General features: G+C 38.6%; 1 protein-coding gene across 5 annotated transcripts in view; it reads left to right on the top strand.

The window, feature by feature from the left end:
* The window catches only part of Skic3 (SKI3 subunit of superkiller complex), a 112435-nt gene that overhangs the window by 69116 nt on the left and 21634 nt on the right, over positions 1–21685 (top strand). For all 5 annotated transcript variants that reach the window (XM_060383584.1, XM_060383582.1, XM_060383583.1 and 2 more), the window contains 9 exons: positions 1365–1458; positions 3470–3547; positions 7316–7440; positions 8354–8477; positions 10142–10360; positions 11532–11604; positions 15760–15813; positions 15994–16102; positions 17744–17872. In XM_060383584.1, the coding sequence (XP_060239567.1) occupies positions 1365–1458; positions 3470–3547; positions 7316–7440; positions 8354–8477; positions 10142–10360; positions 11532–11604; positions 15760–15813; positions 15994–16102; positions 17744–17872 (1005 nt within the window). The remainder of the gene's footprint in view (positions 1–1364; positions 1459–3469; positions 3548–7315; positions 7441–8353; positions 8478–10141; positions 10361–11531; positions 11605–15759; positions 15814–15993; positions 16103–17743; positions 17873–21685) is intronic.

The raw sequence follows: 21685 nt of genomic DNA on the forward strand, positions 1-21685 counted from the left end.
CATAGACTCATGCAAATGCTGTGTGCTTGGCTAGGAATACTAACATAGCAGACATAGAAAAAAGAGAGATGTGATGAGAGTACGTATCCATATCTGTCCTGCTGAGTTTGCAAAACATGGAGCATGGAGCTTTTTTAAAAAACTCTTTTTGAAGGTTTTATGTTCTTGTACCTTAGGGATTTAGAGACGAGAAGGACTTTAGCTATTTCACCTTATACTCTGCTGTTAGAATCCCACCTGTCACACAAGATTTATATTTGCTTTGTTAAACAGCACAGGGGACCTGAAACCCTTCTCTGTATTACTAGTTCTTAAGTAAATTAGGGAAGGGATACTTTCCTTTGTCCAATGTAGACAGACGATGCACTTCCAATATTAAAATTGGAAAATACCTATTGAAAGAGCCCAGATCCATTTTTTCTGCTCCTGGTGTGAAGTACTGAATTATGTTTTAGAACATAAAGTTTGGAATAGAACCACCAAGAGAAAATTATTGCTAAATTAAATCACAAGAGGTTTAATTGATTAGCCAAAAAGATGTATGAAATTCTGTGAGAACTAATTAAAAAAATTGCAGAAACTGGAATTTCTTTATAAACATCAGACCTAGTTTTAATGAGTGAATAATTTTACTTTAAAGAAAACATTTTTTTGCTTTTTTACTAAGCATGACAATAAAGTATATTAAGATAAACAGAACTGTCACATGGAAACTAGACAAAGCAGCGCAACAGAAGAAAAAGAGCCCCAAGAGCAGGGACAAGAATCAGAGACCCAGTCATTCACACACTCAAGAGTCCCATAATAATACTAAGCTAATAGCTAAAATATAATCAATGCACGTGCATGCGTGCGCGCGCGCACACACACACACACACACACACACACACACAGAGGACTTGCTGCAGACGCATGTAGACACTGAGTGCTGCTTCAGTCTCCGTGACTTTATATGAGCCTTGATTCATACGGCCTTGTTCTCCTGGTGTGCTCTATTTCCTCTGGTTCTGACACTCATTCTGTTCCCTCTTCCAAGGGCTTCCCTGAGCTCTGAGGGAAAGGATTTGATGGAGACATCCTAGTTAGAGTTGTGTATTACAAGGGCTTAAAGAAAACATGATTAAACTATAAGATATAACTAGAAAACCACATGTGATTCTTCAGTGTTACTCAGTGACTTAGAAAAACTATCAAATGAACACTGGTGTATTCAAGATAAATTAGGCCATTATTCTCAATAATACCACCAATCTCAAGAGGTAATCTCTTGTTTTGGATATTGAAACAAAAAGAGAATTTAACTGCTATTTTTGTGTATATAGTAAGCACACACATACAAATTAAAGATATTTATGAATTTCCAGGAAGAATTCAGAATTACGCTCCAGCTTTCTCAATGTTGGGTTATTTAAACGAGCATCTGCAGTTGAAGAGGGAAGCAGCAGAGGCATACCAAAGGTAGGCAATGCTTTCTGCACAGTATTCATTGTGTTGTCAGTATTCCTTTGAAGTTCAGTCTCTTGACAAAAGAAATAATGCGGTTTTGACGCCTGTCCTGATCTTCCTCATATCACCTTGTGGAAGGTGAAAAGATGCAGTTCCAAATTTCCAGCTGTATTTTATGTTCTGTTGGCTAGGGGATGGGGGACAGAGAAGGGCAAAAAAACAAAGGCTATAGATTTTATTTTAAAAAATCTATCCCCTTTAGTCAGACAAGAAACAACAACATGAATATTTGCTTGACTCACCTTATTATCTGTTACGTATTTATTCCTGTTTGTGGGATTCTGTGTGCCAAGCAGTATCCATGGCATGAGAAATTTATCAGGGAATTAAAGCAGACAGAGGCCCTATTCTCCAGGACCTCCTCAATTGGAGATACTCAGGAAGCTAATAATACCTGGTTAGTAATAGTAGCTAAGGAAGAGTTAGAGTAGGTCTAGTGTTAGAGAATGTGGGACAGTGCATTTTCGATGGAGTGAGAGCAAGTACTCCCAAACAGGAGTGGTTTTCCATATTGAACACACTGCTAGTGTGCTAGAGTGGAGTGGCCAGCCTGGAGCCTGGTCAGAATGGAAGAAACTAGTGTTTTCTGTATGAGGTAATGGTAGGTGAGTGTGAAAATAACTGCTGATCTCATGAGTAACTACAGAATAATGTTAAAAGAGCCGATTGCTTAGCTTTAAGACACAACACTGCTTCAAATATATGTCAGTATTCAGAAGACATCTGGTCAGATGTAATGAAGTATACCAAATACTTAACATTTGTGGATTCGCATGCAGTTCAAAGGAATAATCACTAGATGGTACTGGAGGCTGTACAATGAAGTTCTTTTTCCAGGTGATGGAGAAATGTTTATAAAACAAAACAAAAACCCCACAATTTTCTTCTTACAGTGTCAGTAAACTTAGAGTAATTAAAACATATAATATAGCAGTTAACACATAAGACTAGACAGCTTAAGGTGTTTGCTACCTTTTTGAGTGTGCTCTTGCTATTGTAGACATGCTGACTCTGGCTTCACTGTACCTCAGACTTCAAGGGGTGACTCCACAGTCACTTGATATGTACCTCTCCTTTTTTACTGACCACAGCAACTGTCTTATATGTTACGATGTTTGAGGCTGGAGACACAAATAGCGCATAAATTCAACCAGAAGTGTAGTTTTAATCTCTGTAGCTTTTTTGTGCTACCTGAGCAAATTGTTTTTCATGCAATGTCAAGTAGCTAAAAAGCCCTTCTTAGATATTTCTCCTGTCAGATCCTCTTTAAAGAGAAAAGAAAGGGGCTGGAGGGATGGCTCATGAGATCTGGTGCCTTCTTCTAGCATGCATGCAGAACACTGTATACATAACAAATAAGCAAATAAACGAGAGGAAAGAAAGAAACCATAAAAAAAAAAAAGCTTAGCTTTTAGGACATTTTCCCCTTTCCTACAGAGAACACAATGGGAGAAGAAAATGTTGGCTTTAGCTATTGGTAAGTATATTCTAAGCCTAGAGGAACCTCTTATGTTTTCCCTTAACTCATTGTCTTTCAGTGTTTCTGTGTGTATAGCCTCAAGAGCACATGAAAGCATTCCTTTTTCTGCTTTCCTACATAAATATTTTTAAGAGTGTCTTCTGTAAACTTCAGTGTATCAAAATATACCATTGATATGGTCATTGCCTATGTTTAGATTACAAATTTTAGAATTTCTATAACTCACAGGCAATAATAAATGGCTTTACTTGTGAAGAAAAGAACAAGAAGGTTATTTTTTACTGGCAACTTAAAATTTAAATATATTTAAGTGCCTCTGTGGTATTAACTTACTGAAATATGAATAAGCTTCCATAAGTAGCATTAAAGAATTAGCAGAATTGGAAGAAAAGAATATTAATCCATGGATTTGGCTGAGAAAGAATGAGTAAAAAAAAATATTTCGCATAGAAAATTTAAAATACCTTGTCCTTTCTTTTAAAGGGCAGCTGCGCTGTTACAATCTGCCGAAGACCAACATACTTACAATGTTACAGTGAGAAACTGGGGCAGATTATTATGGTAAGGCTATTTTCCCTCATTAGTTCTGTGAATCTATTTCTCAGGGAAAATTGGGGCACTATAGACATGAAGACTAGTGTCCAGCGCACTGGGATACATTATTCTGAGTGCCAGAATGTGTTAAACTCTGCTCCCTTAAAACGTAGTGTGAATGTGTCTTGTGAAAAGTGAGGTTGGAGCAGATGCTTATGAACTGGATGAGGAACGCTTGTGAGCAAGGCGGTGGTTTTCCCTAAGGAAGCCCACTTATCTCATTGGGGAATTGGATTTATCCTAATTGGCTCTATATTTTAGTTGGGAGTGAGTATTGTGGTCTAGGAGTTCCTTTACACAGTCCTAAGGAATTCAGGCAGTGGAGCTAAGACCTTCCCTTGCGTTCTCGAAGTCTTCTGACTTAGAGAAGGACAGGCAGACTGGTTGCTTTAGGGGGTCAAGGTAAAGCTGGAGTGCAGAGACACAGGGAGAAGGTTTGTGACTCGTGAGTGAGTTCTCTGCTTTAGAGTTGCCCTCAACTTGAGTGGTCTAGTTCCAGTACTTTAACTTGAGCTTGGAGCGTTAGGTTCAGCCCCTCTATCTTCCAAGGAGCTCACAGGGAGGCAGGAGGTGGCCAGTTCCTTCCTATCACCACGGCAACTGAATCAATCCATTAATCAATCCACCTCTGGTTGCCTATTCCTTCAAACTGTTTCATTTGGGAGGTAGGTAGAACTCTTGTTAATTTCAGGGAGTTGTTGAAACAGAGGAAACCTAGACTGAGAAACTGTAGCTTATCTTCTCCTTAGGTTTGATATTTCATATATTTTTTTTTTTGCAGAAAATTTTACCTTCTGTAGAAAATTGGTTATCTATTTTCTTTTTTTAAAAAAAGATTTTTATTTTAGGTGACTGTATGTGAAAAGTATGTGCAGATGCCAGAAATGATGTTTCTGCAAGCTAAGTTAACAGGAGTACTGAGCCCTGCTAGGCACTGACTTGGGTCCTTTGTAAGAGCAGTATATGCTTTAACCACTGAGCATTTCTTCAGCCCCCCCCCTTTTTTATTATGAAATATCTTGGACACGGGCATATGGCAAATAATAAACTATAGTATGTAAATTGATGAATAGTCACCACTTGTGTAACACATTAAAATTCTGTCAGTTTGCTTCAGGTTTCCTTTTAAAAGAAAAAGCCATAAAGCTGAAGTCTCCTTACTCCTTTTCCTGTATTTTTTCCCTGTATACATTTCTGAAAAGAGTTTTTATTTGAAGAAATGTATATGCACATTATAGCTTAGACTTTTCACCAAACCTACTTCATTTAGGGTTCTTAAACACCTTTACCTCCCTTACAAACTTCCCTCCACCCCATAGGTAGGAGATTAATAGGGAGAATGGCTATAGACTTTATCCACTTCCTGCTGATTAGGGTCGATGGGTCTTTAGGGCATTACCAAACTCAGGCATCAGGACACCAGCAGTCCAGTCCAAAGGCCAACACCAAGCAGCAGCACCGAGTCAGCCGCGAGACTCAGCTGGATTGCCCTGAGAAGCTCTCTGGAGCATTGCCCTCTGCGAAGTCAAGTGTGGAGGCACGAAGGTCAGCGCAGCAGTGTTGATGCAAAAAGCCATGTCTCACTGTGTGCGGGCCTCTATCTATGTCCTCTCCTCACAGTCCACCCATGGATGTCCTCAGCTGGCCAAAGCCACACACGTGAGCGCTCACAGCAAAATATCACGTAACAAAACTGAGACTTCAAAGAAACCAGAAATTCCACTTCAGCACATATTTACAAAAAAATCCACCTACATCAAAGGATACCCTTTCTTTAAAATTAGAGCTTAATTTATTTTTCATCTTTACAAAAGTAATATTAGAAGCAAAGTTTGCTTTTCTTTAAACTTCTACTTATAGCTTTAAAGATTAAAACGCTTTTATCACACATTTTGTAACATTTATAAAAAACTTTTGGATTATAGTGATAAATACCAGAATGGAGAATCTCAGAAATAGTAGTTTAGATAACAGTTGGGGCTGGAAAGATGACTCAGCAGTTAAGAGTGCTTCCTACTCTTTAGAGGTTGTGAGTTTAGGTCCCAGCATCCATGGGACGTGCCAGCATACATGTGACAGACTCACACAGACAGACACACGTCCATGAATTCAAGATCTTTAGGTGATGGCAGCCGAGCTTGTGTGACTTCATGGAAGATAAGCAGCCAGCGATTATGCTACTGTGATCCCTAATGTGTGTTAGTTTTTCTCCCTAGATTGACACACAAAACAATAAAATTTCCTATGTGGAATTTTATTGTGTCTGTATGTCATCCAAAGAGTGTTGTGTGGGTAAGTAGTTTTCAGAAAGGCTAGGTTTTCATTCTTGACTAAAGATTTAGAATTTACTAGAGATTCTAGATTCACACTCAGCATATATTTAACTAACAGTAAGCTTAGTAAGCTTAAAAAATTACAATTTTTTTTTTTTTTAACAAAAGCCAGCCTGAAATTATTCTTATAACTTGGGATTTAAGTAAAGTTTGTTAAGGTTAAAAAAAAAAAAAAAAAAAAAAGAAGAGCTAAAGAGCTTAAGAGAGTGATTTGAGTTTAGCAGGGGCTGAAATTTTTACATATAATTTAAGAGAAAAAAATGTGAAGTTAAGTCATTCTGGTCTACTCTACTTATTTTAAATCTTTTTAAAATAAGTATTTTAAATCTTTTCAACAACTTGAGTAGTATTATATTTTATTTACTAAATTACTGTAAAAAAAGGACATGAAGATGAGTCATTAAGAGTGACTGAGTGGGCTGGAGAGATGGCTCAGAGGTTAAGAGCACTGCTTGCTCTTCCAGAAATCCTGAGTTCAATTCCCAGCAACCACATGGTGGCTAACGACCATCTATAATGAGATCTGGTGCCCTCTTCTGGTGTTCAGGTGTACATGCAGACAGAACATTTATATATAAAATAAAATAAGTAAATCTTAAAAAAAGAGTGATTGAGTAATTATATCTGCATACTTTTGTAAAACCAAAATTAATATTTTTATCTTTTTTAAAATTTTTTATTTTATTTTTATATTAATCACAGGTTGTTTACTTTGTATTCCAGCCGTAGCCCCCTCCCTCATTCCTTCCCAATCCCACCCTCTCTCCCTAATCTCCTCCCTGCCCCTTTCCAAGTCCACTGCTAGGGGAGGTCCTCCTCCGCTTCCATTTGACCCTAGCTTATTAGGTATCTCTAGGACTGGCTGCCATGTCCTCCTCAGTGGCCGAGCAAGACTGTTCCTGCCTCGGGGGTGGGGAGGTAAAGGAGTCAGTCGTTGAGTTCATGTCAAAAGTAGTTCCTGTTCCCCTTACTAGGACACCTACTCCCACTTGGTTACTGAGCTACCATGGGCTTCATTTGAGCAGGGTTTCTAGGTTATATCCATACATGGTCCTTGGTTGGAGAAACAGTCTCCTACAGGGCCCCCGTGCCCTGATATATTTTGTCCTTGTGGAGCTCCTGTCCTCTCTAGGTCATACTAACTCCTCCTTCTTTTATATGATTCTCTGCACTCTGCCCAAGGTTTGGTTATGAGTCTTAGTATCTGCTTTGATACACTGCTAGGTAGAGTTTTTCAGAGGCCCTCTGTAGTAGGCTTCTGTCCTGTTACTTGTTTTCTTCTACTTCCCCTGTCCATCCCATTTGTCTTTCTAAGTGAGGATTGATCAACTTACTCTGGGTCCTCTTTCTTGTTTATCTTCTTTAATATTTTTATCTTAAGTAAGTTGTGCTTATTTCTTAGCTCCATTGGTGAATATGACAAAGCTATCCAGGCCTTTAAGTTAACGCCCCTTGAGGAACTGGAGGACCTCATAGGTTTTGCACTGGCATTGTTTATGAAGGGACTATATAAGGAGAGCAACAAAGGTAAGTAATCAGATCACTTGAAGCTTTTGCAGTATTTTAATTAGTTAAAAAATTTTAAATGTTATATGTATAAGTGCATGTATGTCAGTTCATGATTGTGTGCCTGATGTCCTTGAAGGCCAGAAGAAGGTGTTGAACTTCCTGGGACTGGAGTTAAGGACATTTGTGAACTATTGTGTAGGTGCTGGGAATTAAACCTTGATCCTCAGGAAGAGCAGTCAAGTGTTCTTAGCTGCTAAGCCATTTCTTCAGCCCTGGCGCTGCAGTATCTGCTAAAACCTGACTAGGAGTCAGGAGCCATATGTGTCATCTCATTAGTATGCTCTCATGAATAATCCTTGTAAACAGTTTGAGCTGAGCATCCATTGTACATTTGAGGAGACTAAGGCACAGGCCTTTGTGAGGGATATGTAGGTTAGCATTTGAAGATAGATACTTAGTATTCTATACTGCTTAAATGAAGTTTTTGTTAAGTGAAAGCTTCAACTTTTGTTAGTAATACATTTTTATTTCTCCAAAAATGTTAACTGAGGAAGTTCTGATACGCCTGGGTTCCACCACTGCGTGTATAGTGCACTTAAATACTCTCTGCTCGGTGACTCTGACGATCTGTACTGGGAATGTGATCACACATTAGTGCTTCCAGGTCTCCTTTTCTACCTCAGGTGACTTACCTCACAGTATATCTGCAGGCAGAGGTGGGGACTGTTACCTGAAGAATGTAAGGTACCCTCAGAGTCACTGTGAAATAGCTAAACCATGGTAGGCTTTACTCTGTCTGCTTGAAATCAAGAGAACAAGGAAGATGGAATTTTAGTCAGATCTTATTTGAAAATGGGATTAGGAAGGAGGAAATGTCATATTTTGTTACTTAGAATTGCTTTTATTTTGCTTGCTTTCTTCTCTACACTAGCCTATGAGAGAGCCTTGAGTGTTGTTAAATCAGAGCAAGACAAAGCTCATATTCTGACAGCTCTGGCAATAACAGAATACAAACAAGGAAAAATGGATGCAGCTAAGTCGTTGCTTTTCAAATGGTATGTATAGCTGACTTTAACACTTGTAGATCAGAGCCTTAAAACATTGGAGATAAGATTTGAATAATGTAAAGTTCTAAATGTTTTAGGGCTGTTTAAGTAAATGGAAGGAATTTGACCTACCTTGTTCTGAATTGACAGTCACAGTTGGAGTTAACTATCATGGCTGAATTCATAGCTTTGTATCTGTGTAAAACTGCTTATTTGTTTTCAAGAATAAGTGACCATAGGGACTCTAAACTGACTTGCTCTCCAGTTGCTGAGATCCTCAGAGAGACTTTACTCCTTCCTTCCTTCCTTCCTTCCTTCCTTCCTTCCTTCCTTCCTTCCTTCCTTCCTTCCTTCCTTCCCTCCCTCCCTCCCTCCCTCCCTCCCTCCCTTTCTTCCTTCCCTCCCTCCCTTTCTTCCTTCCCTCCCTCCCTCCCTCTCTCCCTTCCTTCCTTCCTTCCTTCCTTCCTTCCTTCCTTCCTTCCTTCCTTCCTTCCCCTTCAAGTTAACCTGAGAACAGGTTCCTCCAAAGCTACCTGTGGGACATCCATGCTTCTGCTTTCAGAACAAGTTAAGACGAGAGCCTCTGAGAACAGGGGTATTTATACCATGCTTGCTGAGTTCTTGAAGCTTGTTTGGTTTTAGAAAGCTGGCTGTAATTCCTCTAGTTTGAGTAATGCAAATCCTCCTCGGAAAGAACCCTTCCTCATTGCAGGAAGCTTATGGTCCCACCGTCACACATGGGAAGACTCCTTGGTTCCTGTGACAAGGAAAACATGGGCTTGATAACTGCCCCTCAGCCCCCAAAGGAGGAACTTCTGTTAAACTGGAAATTTCTCCCCTGAACTTCACTGACCTTGACTGCCTGATGTGCCATGATAAGATACAAAAAATGGAGAGGTTTCTGACCCTCCAAGCAGTTAGGGAAAGTGATAAGATGTTTTGAAAAAGTCTTCCAGTTACAGCCCTGTGTGACTTCAATAGGAAGGGCTGAGAACCCTTTCTCCAGTGCCAGCCCTACTGGGCCCTGGGTCTCTTTTCTCCCTAGACTATAAGCATGCAAGGTCAGGTTCGTGCTGAGGAGACCAGGGGACTGTCTCAGTCTCTCAGCTGTAGCTCCTCTGGCAAGGAGAGGCTCCCACTAGCAGCCACCCGTCGGGCCCTTGGTATACTGAACCGTGGTGCTTCTGGTGTTCGCTGTCCCTGCCCCAATTTTAGGACTGTCTTGCTTTCCTGCAAAGCAGGTTGTGCCCCCAGGAAGCAGCCACCTCTCCCTTATCTCAATCTGGGGCGACAAAGGAGAGCTGCCTCTGAGCTGCTGTTTTCTGACCTTCCTTTAATAAAATAGGATTTTATTAAAACTAAATATTTCACTAAAATTGTTCTCATGATTTACCTAAAACTGAGACCCAAAGAAGACAATTTATATTGTTTCTAAAACTTAGACATAATGACATAAAATGAGATTTGCCAATTTATGCTGTGAAAGGCCATTATTATTTTGCTCTAGTCAGATAACTATTATCTTTCAATGTAAATAAAATATATATTAAGCACAAAATTGGCTTATTTTGATGAATCTTTAAGTAAATAAATTTTCGTATTAAGTAAAACCTCCTAATAGGTATTAGACCACTGTATTAATGGCTAACAGACTACTAAATGTTTATTTATAGCTCTATTTTAAAGGAACCGACCACAGAAAGCCTTCAAGCACTATGTGCTCTAGGGTTGGCAGTGCAGGACATTACACTGTCAAAAGCAGCACTTAATGAGTTGCTGAAGCATATCAAACACAAAAACGATTATCACAGATGCCTTCTCACGTCAGCAATTTATGCACTCCAGGGCCGCACTGTGGCAGTGCAAAGGCAGGTGTCCAAGGCTGTCCACAGGTGAGCCTCATTTGGGGACTAATTCTATCTGATGGGATTATGTTCAACTTTTGGGCTTTGTTATGACTATCGAGTGAATTAGGAGTCTCGTTTTAGAACCCAGACTGCCTGTTATTCTGGTGAATATTTTTCTTTATTTCGATGAAGCTCCACTTATTTTGATATAAAAGTCTGAAACTCCTCAGTTTGTAATATCTTCAGTTCATTCCCTGATATGTAACAATACATATCTGTAGACCAGATCTGTGAGTTTGAGGCCAGCCAGGTCTATAGAACAAGTTCAAAGTTACACAGAGAGACCCTGTTTCAAAGAAGAATCATATGTTTAATGGTAGTTATCTGTATTTGCATATATTTTACTTTTAATTCTTATTAATAACTTATGCTGGCTAGATACGTTAACTTTTTCTTACACTTGTTTTGGCGTGGGTGAGTGAGTTATGCGCCAGTAGCACCTGTGTGTAACACAGAAGAACAGTTGTGGGAGTTACTTCTCTCTTAACCTGTACAGCTCCAGCTGGCTATGGGTTCCCACGGATTCTCAGCCTGTGGATCACAACCCCTTTGGCAAACCTCTGTCTTCAGAAATACCCACAGCATGATTCATAATAGTAGCAAAATTATAGTTATGAAGTAGCAACAAAAATAATATTATGGTTGGGGTCAGTCCAAGATGAGGAACTGTATTAAAGGGTCATAGCATTATGAGGTTGAAAACCACAACTTTAGGTCAGGGTCAAGTGCCTTAACCTGAGTCATCTCTCTGGCCAAAATAAAAAGAAATAATGTGAAGTTTATTTCTTATGCCGTATTTTTCTTAGAGTTCTATCCGCCTGCTGAATAATGTAGTTCATCCTGTTTCTTTAAATTTCTTTGTAGTTCCTTTGCACACATACGCTACATTTTCTTCACTGTTTTTGTCTCATAATTTTGTGACCATAACATTTGATTTTTTTTCTCTTCATCTTTTAGCAACATAAGAACTCTTCGTGTTTATAGAAGATAGTATAATATGCTTTCTAAAGATATAAGATATTTTCAGTTAAATGTGGGCAAATGATATGAACTTGCTGAGGTGTCTAAAAGATTTTAGGCATAATATATTTGCTGAGCTTTTTGTGGTTAAAGTAGCTCCTACCTTTAGGTTGAGTGTTTCTGATGTTCTCTCTAGTAACCCCGCTGACCCTGCTCTTTGGTCCTTGCTATCGCGAGTTGTGGCTCAGTACACTCAACGGAATGCAAAGGTGAGTCATGTCTGCATTTCTGCCTGTGCTGTGTTAAATATGTATATGCATATGTACACTTACACAAATGTATATATGCTCACATATATATGCACAGAGAGAGAGGAGGAGGAAGAGGAGAGACAGAGAGAGAATTCCTCACTATATAGCTCTGGTTGGTCTGGAATTTTCTATGTAGACCAGGTTGGATTTAGACTTAAAGATTCTACATGCCTTTGCCTTTGAGCACATGATTAAAGGCATCAGCCATCTTAACCCACCTTAAGTATAGTTTTAATATAGCATTTTTCTTTAAAATAGTAAGTACAATGAAGAGAACATCATCATTTAATCAATTCCTATTTGCACAAATACTAGACTGAGTACCCTCCATGTACTTGCAAACTGTTCTGAATATTATGGACACTACAAAGTAGAAGGACCCTTATGTTCTGAAAATATAATGATTATCTCAATGCCTGTATGAATAAGTAACATGCATAACAAGTAAGCATTAGTGATTGTGTTTTTTAAATTCTCAAAATCATCTTATTTAAAAATCATCTAAAGGTAATAATAAAAACACTACTAATGTCTAAAATCTCAATAGAAGCATGAAGTCAATGTTTTGTGAGGAATTACATACTGTATTTTGTCATAATTTTCAGGTATCTATATTTCATTAGTTTCTGCCACTCACTTAAGTGGTTGGCAAACAATAGCAACAGCTAATTTGTTTTGAAGACTTATTTAGTAATAATTCTGATATCTAAAGTCTTTATAGATTTGTTTTTATTGTCCATTGTTCCTCTTGATTTTCATTCAAGGTAGCTTTAGTTGTGTGTTTGACTGACTATATTTTCTGGAACATTATTTTTAGACATAAGTTGAACCTCAGGATTAAAATAGCTTCATATGAAAGAATTTGTACTTGTTTCTGTGAGATGTGTTGGCAGCCACATTCATAATTGGGGCTCATTGTTAGAGCAGGCTCTTCTGTGCCGGGGTCTCAAGCCATCCTCGGGAGGTTTAGTGTATCCTGAGCTTTCCTATATACACCCTCATTGTATGAGTCCTGGGCTTGTCCTGCTGGCGGAAGAGCCCCATTATTAGGATCTACAAATGGCATAAATGATCTTTCGACTCTAATTTGTGTCTTTAGATTCTGCCCTTTTAACTTTCAGTTTGGGCTTGGTAAATAGCTTGTCAGTTATTCAGTACTTTTAGGAATTTGTTTTTAAAATATTTCATGCCAGTGCTTTTGAAATGTTAACATGCTGTTTATTGATATCACCTAGTGCTGCTATAAATGCAGGTTATGACTTAGCAGGTCTGAGGCAGCACTGAGGGTCTGTGTCTAACAGCCTCCCAGCACATGTCACAGGTTCTGATTCAGAGGCCATTTGAGTAGTGGGTTTTAAGCTATTTTCAGTGGCTGCATTGTCTCGAAGGCTGTCAACTGTTAGACACTGCATGAAGTGCGCACTGTGCCTGAGTTACTCTGCTACAGTTACAGATGTATTTTCATTAGCAATTGTATAAAGTTTCTGTAATTACGGTCCACTTTCTGGAGAAGGAAGCTTAAGGCATTGAGGTTAAGTTGACTTGTGCAAAATCACAGTTGGTGGTGGTGATGGATTTTAAACCCACTCTGGAATCATCCCGTTCTGACTGTTGCATTGCCATCTTTTCTTTTCTTTTCCTTTCTTTTTTTTTCTTCTTTTATTTATTTATTTTTTTTTTTGAGACAGGGTTTCTCTCTGTAGCCTTGGTTGTCCTGACTCACTTTGTAGACCAGGCTGGCCTCAAACTCACCTGCCTACGTCTGCCTCCCAGCTGCATTGCTTTTCTTTTAATACACTTTTGTTTTATATTGATACTTTATTTCAGCATTCTGTATTTGAAGTACAGTGTTGAAAGCATTGATGATGCACATTTCATATAAAATGCAGGTGTAAAATACACGTGATGAAAACTATTGCATTTGCTGTTGTTTCTTTATTTTTTTTAGAACAGTCACAACAAACATTTTAGTTGGTTTTCAAAAGATATTTATATGTAAATAAGTTTTTCCTTGAGTAAAGATTGTTGTGATCCCCACAGGAGCCTTTCCTCCCAGCCAGCTTGATGGAGAATGCTAGGGAGGCAGAGGCAGGAACCCTGTCTGACCTGAAACTTGCTGTTGTTTTGAGACAGTGTCTCATATGGCCCAAGCTGACCTAGAACTCACGATATAGTCTAAAGTGGCCTTGAACTCATGGCAATACTTTTGCCTCAACATTCTGAGGGGTAGGACTGTAAGCATGAACCATCATGTCTGGCAAAATCATTCTTTTTATTTTTTTAAGGTAAACATTTCAGTAATTGAATTTCAGATATTTAGATTTCAAATTGACCTTCTCAAAACTCTGGTGGTATGTGTATGTGTTTTTTGTTTTTCTGTTTTGTTTTGTTTTTTTTTTTTTCTCAATGCAGTTTATTCAGGAACCTTGAACAATCTTCTGACCCTGGGGAAAGCCAGCCCACAGCTTAAATAGCCTCTGGGTAGCCAGCCCCAGCATGCCACGTGGGCAATGCAGATAGGTCCACATACATGGAAGCAAGCCAGATCCTCAGCCTTAGCCAAATATGGAGTTGTTCGTGACAGAGAGTACTCACCATCGGGAAGGTGGAAGGCGGAAACCAGCTCCATCTTTAAGGCATAGCATTCCGCAGCTCTCTACAGTTCCCCCTTTTTGTTTTAGATGCATCAGGCAAGAGTAGAGGTCTGATCTCTGATATTAGAAATAAATTGGGACTTTGTACTGATGTTCATTTAGGTGTCATCCACCCAAAGAGCATCAGACCCGTCTGATACCTTTTTCTCAGAGGCGGGACCTGGGGCATCAACCCGCATGCAATCAGACATGCTCTTCTCTGGGTCGAAAGCAGCTGACCCTGAGTGCAGTGCTTAGCCTTGCATCCTGAGCGTAACATTTTAGCTTTTTATGGTAGCCAACCATGCTTGTTTTGTTTTTTTAAGTATTGACAGAAAGAACCTTGATGGCACACTGACATTTAGTATTAAAGACTATGGAGGTCTTAAGATTCGAATTTTCTTTCTTTGTTTTTACACTGAAGGACTTTATTACAGGAAGTCATCATTGCAGGAACCTGGAGTCAGGAGCTGATGCAGAGGCCAGGGGGTGCTATTTACTAGCTTGCTCCTTGTGGCTTGCTTTTTTGCAGCTCAGGACCACCGGCCCAAGGATGGGGCCACTCACAGTAGGCCCGCTGGGCCCTTCCCATCAATCACTAAATAAGGAAATGTTCCCCAGGCTTACCTACAGCCTGATCTTAGTGAGGCTCGCTCCTCCCAGAGACTGTAGCTTCTGTCATGTTGACATAAGACTAGCCGGCACATGCACTTTAACAATCACTTGTGTGCACTTGTCCACCACAAAAACATGAAAATTCCATGACAAAGTTAACACAATTAGCTTTATATGCTTCTTCCTGACTCATGTGACCTTGACCTGTATTCTGTTCTTTCTCATTACCTGATATCATCCTTCCTCTGCTTTCTGTTTGTTATACTGTACCCCCACCTACATTTGTTTATACACATATGTTTCCATTGCAGGTTAGGATCCACAAATAAGGGAGAACATATGGTTTATTTGTTTTTTTTCTTTCTGACACAAGATGACATTCTCAAGTCCATTTTCATTTTTCTGTAAAAATACGATTTCATTTTTCTTCAGAGCTGAGCAGTATTCCATTTCATTCTGTCTATCTGTCTATGTATGTATGTAGATACCTGATTTTTATTGTCAGTTCATCTGTTCATTGACAGCTAGGTATTTTCCAAGAATAAGCTATATTAGTGTTTATTATTCTTAACTCTCTCTGTGTTCCTTCTTTCAGTATTTTTATATTGTTAGGCAGTTCATATGTTTCCTTGGTGCCCCTACAAAATCATCTAACTTTTGAGCTTTTAGTATTTTAATAGAAAAAGTGAAATGATCAAAGCAGCCAGGTTTTCTTTCTTAAAGCTGTAATATGTTGATATGTACAGAGTTCACAAGTTGCAAGTTTTCTGAAAACTGAACTTCTCAAATGATTTGAAGGAAAGATTTTATTAGTCTTACTGTTTTGTGGGAACTGCATTTGTCTAAACAGTGTGTTTTGTTATAGGGAGGGGCTGTAGCTGGCAGTGTGGCTCATATTCTGGATTCAAATCATGGAAAGGTTAGTTTTTGCTCTCATGCAAAGAAAATAAATATTTAACTTGTTAAATAGTATTAATGAATCAAAATATGTTCCTCATTGCTTTAGGATTTATATCACATTAAATACAGGCCCTTTGGTTTTAAAAACAGGGAACTGTGCAGAGAATTGATAAACATACTTCTTTGTCTTCTTATTTAGAAGGCATTGTTATATACTGCAGTAAACCAGTTGGCCATGGGAAGCAGTACAGCAGCAGAGGAAAATATTGCTCTAAAGACCATTCAAAAGGCAGCTTTTCTTTCTCCAGGTGAATATATTTTAATCTATTTCATTAATCTAAATGTCATCAATTTTTTGCATTTCTGGGTTAAAAGAAAAAGGTTTGCAGTTTTATGATTTAAGAAATTTTAAGACTGTATTTTAAAGTTTTATATATTACTTGATTATTACAATATAGCAATTGTTTAAACAGGCCGATGAGAATGTTTTCTTAGCGATACCTTATTATCTGTTACTGAATATACAAATGACATATTTTGAGGCTATTTTACTTCAGTTTTTCCATAGCCTGGCTTAGTGTGGTTTGTATTTTATTTCAGTTTTTCATTGGCCTGGTTTAGTGTGTTTTATCTTTGTCTACTAAATTGCTCAATATAGAATTTGTGTGTGTGGCTAACTTTGGGAAGTTGGGCTATGTTTTGTATCATGTGTTACTTTTCTTGTTTTTATGACAGTACCTGACAAAAGCCACCCAAGGAAGGAGGGTTTATTCTTGGTCATAATTTGAAAGTCCAAGCAGTCTAACATGATGAGGAAGGCATAGTCTCAAGAGAGGCAGCTCAGCGTACTGCATTTAAGTCAGGAAGTAGAGCAAGATGCAAGTTGCTGCTCAGCTCACTCGCTGTCTCTCTGTTTGGCTGGCACCATAGCCTACACAGTGGCTCTGCCACATTGAGGGTAGATCATTTCTCAAGTAGAGGTTAGAGGTGTTTGGAAAACACCATCAATACACCCAAGAGAGTGCTTCAATGACATTAACAAGATTAACTGACAGGTGTGGTAATGCTAGAAATGTAAAGCACCACCTGGGGCCGGAGAGGGGCTCAGAGGTTAAGAGCACTGGGTGCTCTTCCAGAGATCCTGAGCAGTTAACCATATGGTGGCTCATGACATCTGTAGTGGCGTGTGAGTCCCTCTTCTTGTGTGTATGAAAACAGAGCACTCACATCCATAATCAATCAATCAGTCTTTTACAGCGTCACCTCAGCTATTGTTAATTCTAGTAGGCTGTGCTGTATTTATGCCTTTGACCGTATAGGTAGTGAGGAATTGCATTTTACCACCCCAGTGTGTTTCCATTGTTACTACTGGAAACTGTTAGATGGCTAGAAGGCCACGCTCTATAGGGTTGTATAGAGTTTTACAGTTTTGTCTTAAATATGAAATACAGCATCACACAGTTGTCTTTTTCAGGGATATGTAATCACAGAAGCAGCATTCACTCAGCATTATGAAATATCTTTCATGCTTTTCTGTTAGAACATATATTCAGTGTTGTGTTTTTCCTTTGATTCTTACTTTTATTAAGAACCAAAAACCAAAACCAAAATGTGCTTATTTATCCTTAAACTAAGCCGTTGAAACAGGAACAGAGTAATAAAGATGAGTGTCTTCTTGAAACCAATTGCACTTTCCATAACAGCACAGTACTTTAGGAACTGAGCCAACCAGCCGTGGGACAAGAACTTAGACTAATTCTTCTATGAGACGTTCAGAATATTTACAAATCTTGAAGATTAGATATGCAAGTTAGCTTTTCTTTAAGGAAGTGAATATTTTTCTTAAGATATAACTACTTTTTCTTGGGAAAGGCATAAACTTCTATTTATGATAGTTTTGCAACTGCATGTTGATATGAACAAGCCTTCTAACTGTATTTCTTGTTTAGATGACCCTGCTGTCTGGGCTGGGCTGATGGCAGCCTGCCATGCTGATGATAAACTGGCTTTGGTCAGCCACTCGCAGCCAAAAAGAGTAGATCCGTACTTGGCATTGCTTTCTGCTGTGTCTGCCTCACGTAAGATTTATTTTTATGTATTTACATTAAAAAATTAATTGCATACAATATTTTTGATCATACTCTCAACCTTCTGTCAAGTCCTCCCAGATCCTACCTACGTTCCCACCCAATTTTATCTTCTTTCTCTCTAACAAAACAAAACAAAACAAAAAACAAGAAAAGGAAAACCCTAAAATGACAAAAATACCAAGCCATAACAACAACAAAGAAAAACAAAACAAAAAACCATGAAATCCATTCTTTCTTGGTCAACGGTCAATTGTTCCTGAGCATGGGTCATACTCTGGAGTGGGGTTGATTTGCCCATTGTCACTCCACTGGAGAAAATTGTTCTTCCAGCAGGTATCAATTGTAAATAGCTTTTTGGTTGGTGGTGGGACTTTGAGCCTACTTCCCCTTATCTATGCTATGATTTTGTCTGACTTTAATTTGTTTAGGTCTTATGCATGCTGTCACAGTCTCTGTGGATTCATATTTGCATCAACCCTGTTTTTTTCCTTGGCGCCATCTACTACCTCTGGTTCTTAGAATCTTTTTGTGTCCCTTTTTACAGTGATCTCTGAACCTTTAGGGCAGAAGTTCAATAAGGACATCTCATTAAGAGCTGAGTGCTCCGAGGTCTCTTGCTGTCTATACATTGTCCAGTTGTGGGTTTCTGTGTTAAGTACTATCTACTGCAAAAAGAAGCTTCTCTGGAGAAGGCTGAATAATGTACACTGATCTATGGGCATAGTGATAAGCTATTGGGAGTCAGTTTGTTCAGTTGTGCATTTAGCAGAATAATAGTAGTAGGTTTTTTCCTAGGACTCACCACGTCCCCAGTCTTATGTTTGGGGCTCACTAACAGTGTCCGGTGTGGATTCCATTTCATGAGGTAGGGCTTAAGTCCATTTTTAAAGAAGCACAACATTTGTGCTTCTATTACATCAGTATATCTTATAGGCCACAGGGCTTAGCCTGGTGAAACGATGATTACTTTTCTCCTCTGCTATTGTAAATAGTACCTTCCTGCACTATGCATTCTAGCCAGTAGAGGTAAAGATTCTAGTTGGTCAATAGCTCCATTTCTCCTTGCTTGATAACATAGGTAAGTGGTGTCTTCAGCAAGAGGGCCTTGCTGTCGTTTTGTAACCAATAGTACTAGCACCCTGTAATATTTGAGGGGTTGATCTATGGGCCAATGACTCAATAAAATGTAATCCTTTCCTGGTGCTGTGCGCTTTAATTGGTAGCATCTGCTGTCTGGTTGGGCATTCTCTTCCCCCATTATATGGTAACTCCATTTAAATTTCTTTCACATTAGGGATCTTCTAGAGTAGTAAGTTTCCATATGGCTTTCCAAAACCTTTAGTGTTAGTTATTTCTTCCCATAGTCCCTCCTTTACCCTGCTTTCCCATTCTCTAGTCTGAAGTAGAATACGATAGAAAATAGATACCTATTCATTGATTTATTTGTTGATTCCTGAAAACACTGTTTGTACTGCCCTTTTGGGAAGCATGGCTTAATTTGCTAACTGAAATAGCATTCTGGAGAAAAGCTGAAATAATGGGTTGTTACCCTTAACAACCCGCTGGCTGCCAAGTACACTTCTGTAAAATCTTGCTTGCTTGCCCATTGACCTTGTGTTTTAGAGGCTAAAAATGGCAATATAAACTGGATGCAAGACTGAAGCCTTTCAGGAGCTATCCTGGCTTCCGTCACACCTCCTCTGTCCCACTCTCACTGGTATGGTAGTGCTTTTGCCAGAAGGGGTTCTACAACATTCCCATTTCAAATAACTTGTAAAAAGCATTTGTGTACATGGTTTAATTCAGATTTCACCAATGATTAAATCAAGAACATATACAGTGTTGCTATTCATGGTAATAAAAATGTGTTTCATTTTCTCAAACTTGATTGAATGACACTGTTGCTGTCATTTTTGAGTCGTTACATATTAGTAAATCAATAAAGGATACAAAGCCTTTTATGTAACTCTGAATTTTGATCAATGACTGTTATAACTTCCTTCCTCTCTAATTTTCATTTCACATTCTTGCAAAGTAGGTCCACTGGCAACATAGTCATTCAATTTTTTGTTTGAGAAAGCCGCTTTTTTTTTTTTAAGGATTTTTTTTTTCAGGGTACAGAATTGTAATTCCTCTCTTCTTTGTTAAAACTTTAAATATTTTATTCTCTTCTCTAGTTTCTGAGGAGAAGTTGGATATGGTCTTATCTCTCTTTTCCCTCTGACTTCTTGGTGGAGTGTTGACTTATCTTTGATTGTCTATGGTTTGAAGATAATGTAGCTGGATATAGTTGGGAGAATTTTTTTTTTTTTGGCTGGTGCTCATCTTTCTCAGTGTTCTCTGAGCTCACTGACTGGTGATTTTGTGTCCATTGTTAATTTGGGGAAAAATCTTTGTCATTATGGTTCTAAATATGTTCTCTTTTCTGGAATTCCCATTAGCTTTACTTAGATCTTTTGTAGCTGTCTCGTAGTTATTGAAAATTCCATTCTATTACAGTCAGTATTTTTTTTTCTTTTTGCTTTACTATTTGGATGATTTCAGTTCAGATATCTGAAGTTCAGAAATTCTTTTTTGTCTTATTTTTTACTAGTTACAATTTATTCACTTTGTATCCCAGCTGTAGCTCCCTTCCCAATTTCACTTTCCCTCCCTCTTCTGCTCTCTGCCCCTCTCCCAGTCCCCTGATAGGGAGGACCTCCTCCCCTTCCATCTGACCCTAGCCTATCAAGTCTCTTAGGACTGGCTGCATTGTCTTCCTCTGTGGCTTAGTAAGGCTACTCCCCCATCAGGTGGAGATGATCAAAGAGCCAGCCACTGAGCACATGTCAGAGACAGTCCTGGTTCCCCTTATTAGGGAACCCACTTTCAGAAATTATTTTCCCAGCAATCTTCAGTCTGTCAGTAACCTGTCACGAACATTCTGTTCTTTTTGTAGTTTTGATTTCTGTGTTTTGTTGTGTCTGGGTTTTTCAGAATCTGTGTTGCTCTTCTCTTGTATGTTGCCTGCTTAATTAATGGAAGCTTTTACCATATTAATAATAGCTGTTTAGTTCTAGCATCCCTACCATATTCAGCATTAGTGCAGTGCTGAATCTGGTCCTGGTGTTTCCTCTGTTCTACAAATGTGTCTTTTTCACTTGAATGCCTTTTTTCTTTATAGCTTTGTCATGATTAATGTAACTGTTGTAAACCTTTGATAATGCGGTGGTAAGGTGGGGTGTGGGGCACATTCTGAGGTCCTGTGAGTGAGTAGTCTCTGTCCCAGTGAGCCTGTGACTCTAATCTGTGACTACCACCGTCTTCTCAGTCTGTCCTTTACCCTCACTTTGGTAGAATAGGCTGCCTACAGCTGGCTACATTTGTCTTATAAATAGGAAGCCTAATTAAGTTCCCGTCTTTTGCCAACAAACAACAAAATGTTAACTGGGAAATTCTTAAATATTTGGAAAACAGTAAACTTCTAAATAACTCAGACTAAACAATAAGCCCAAAAGAAAATTAGGAAATATTTTTAAGTGAGTGAGTATCCACGGTGTGTCAAAACTGTATAACATGACTAAAGTACAGTTTAGAGGAAATTTATAACATTAAATGGTTACATTAGGAAACATGAAAAACTTCCCTTAAATTAAAGATGTCAACTTCTGTCTTAGGACGCTAAAAAAGAAAGATAAGTTAAGCCCAGAGCAAGATGAAAAAAGAAAATGATAAAGGTAAAATAGAAATCTGTTAGATAAAAGAGAAAAATCAAGAAAATTTTTAAATGTGGGTTTTATATTTATCACCCTGCACTAAACT

The sequence above is a fragment of the Meriones unguiculatus genome, chromosome 5 (assembly GCF_030254825.1).
Source record: "Meriones unguiculatus strain TT.TT164.6M chromosome 5, Bangor_MerUng_6.1, whole genome shotgun sequence".
Lineage (NCBI taxonomy): Eukaryota > Metazoa > Chordata > Mammalia > Rodentia > Muridae > Meriones > Meriones unguiculatus.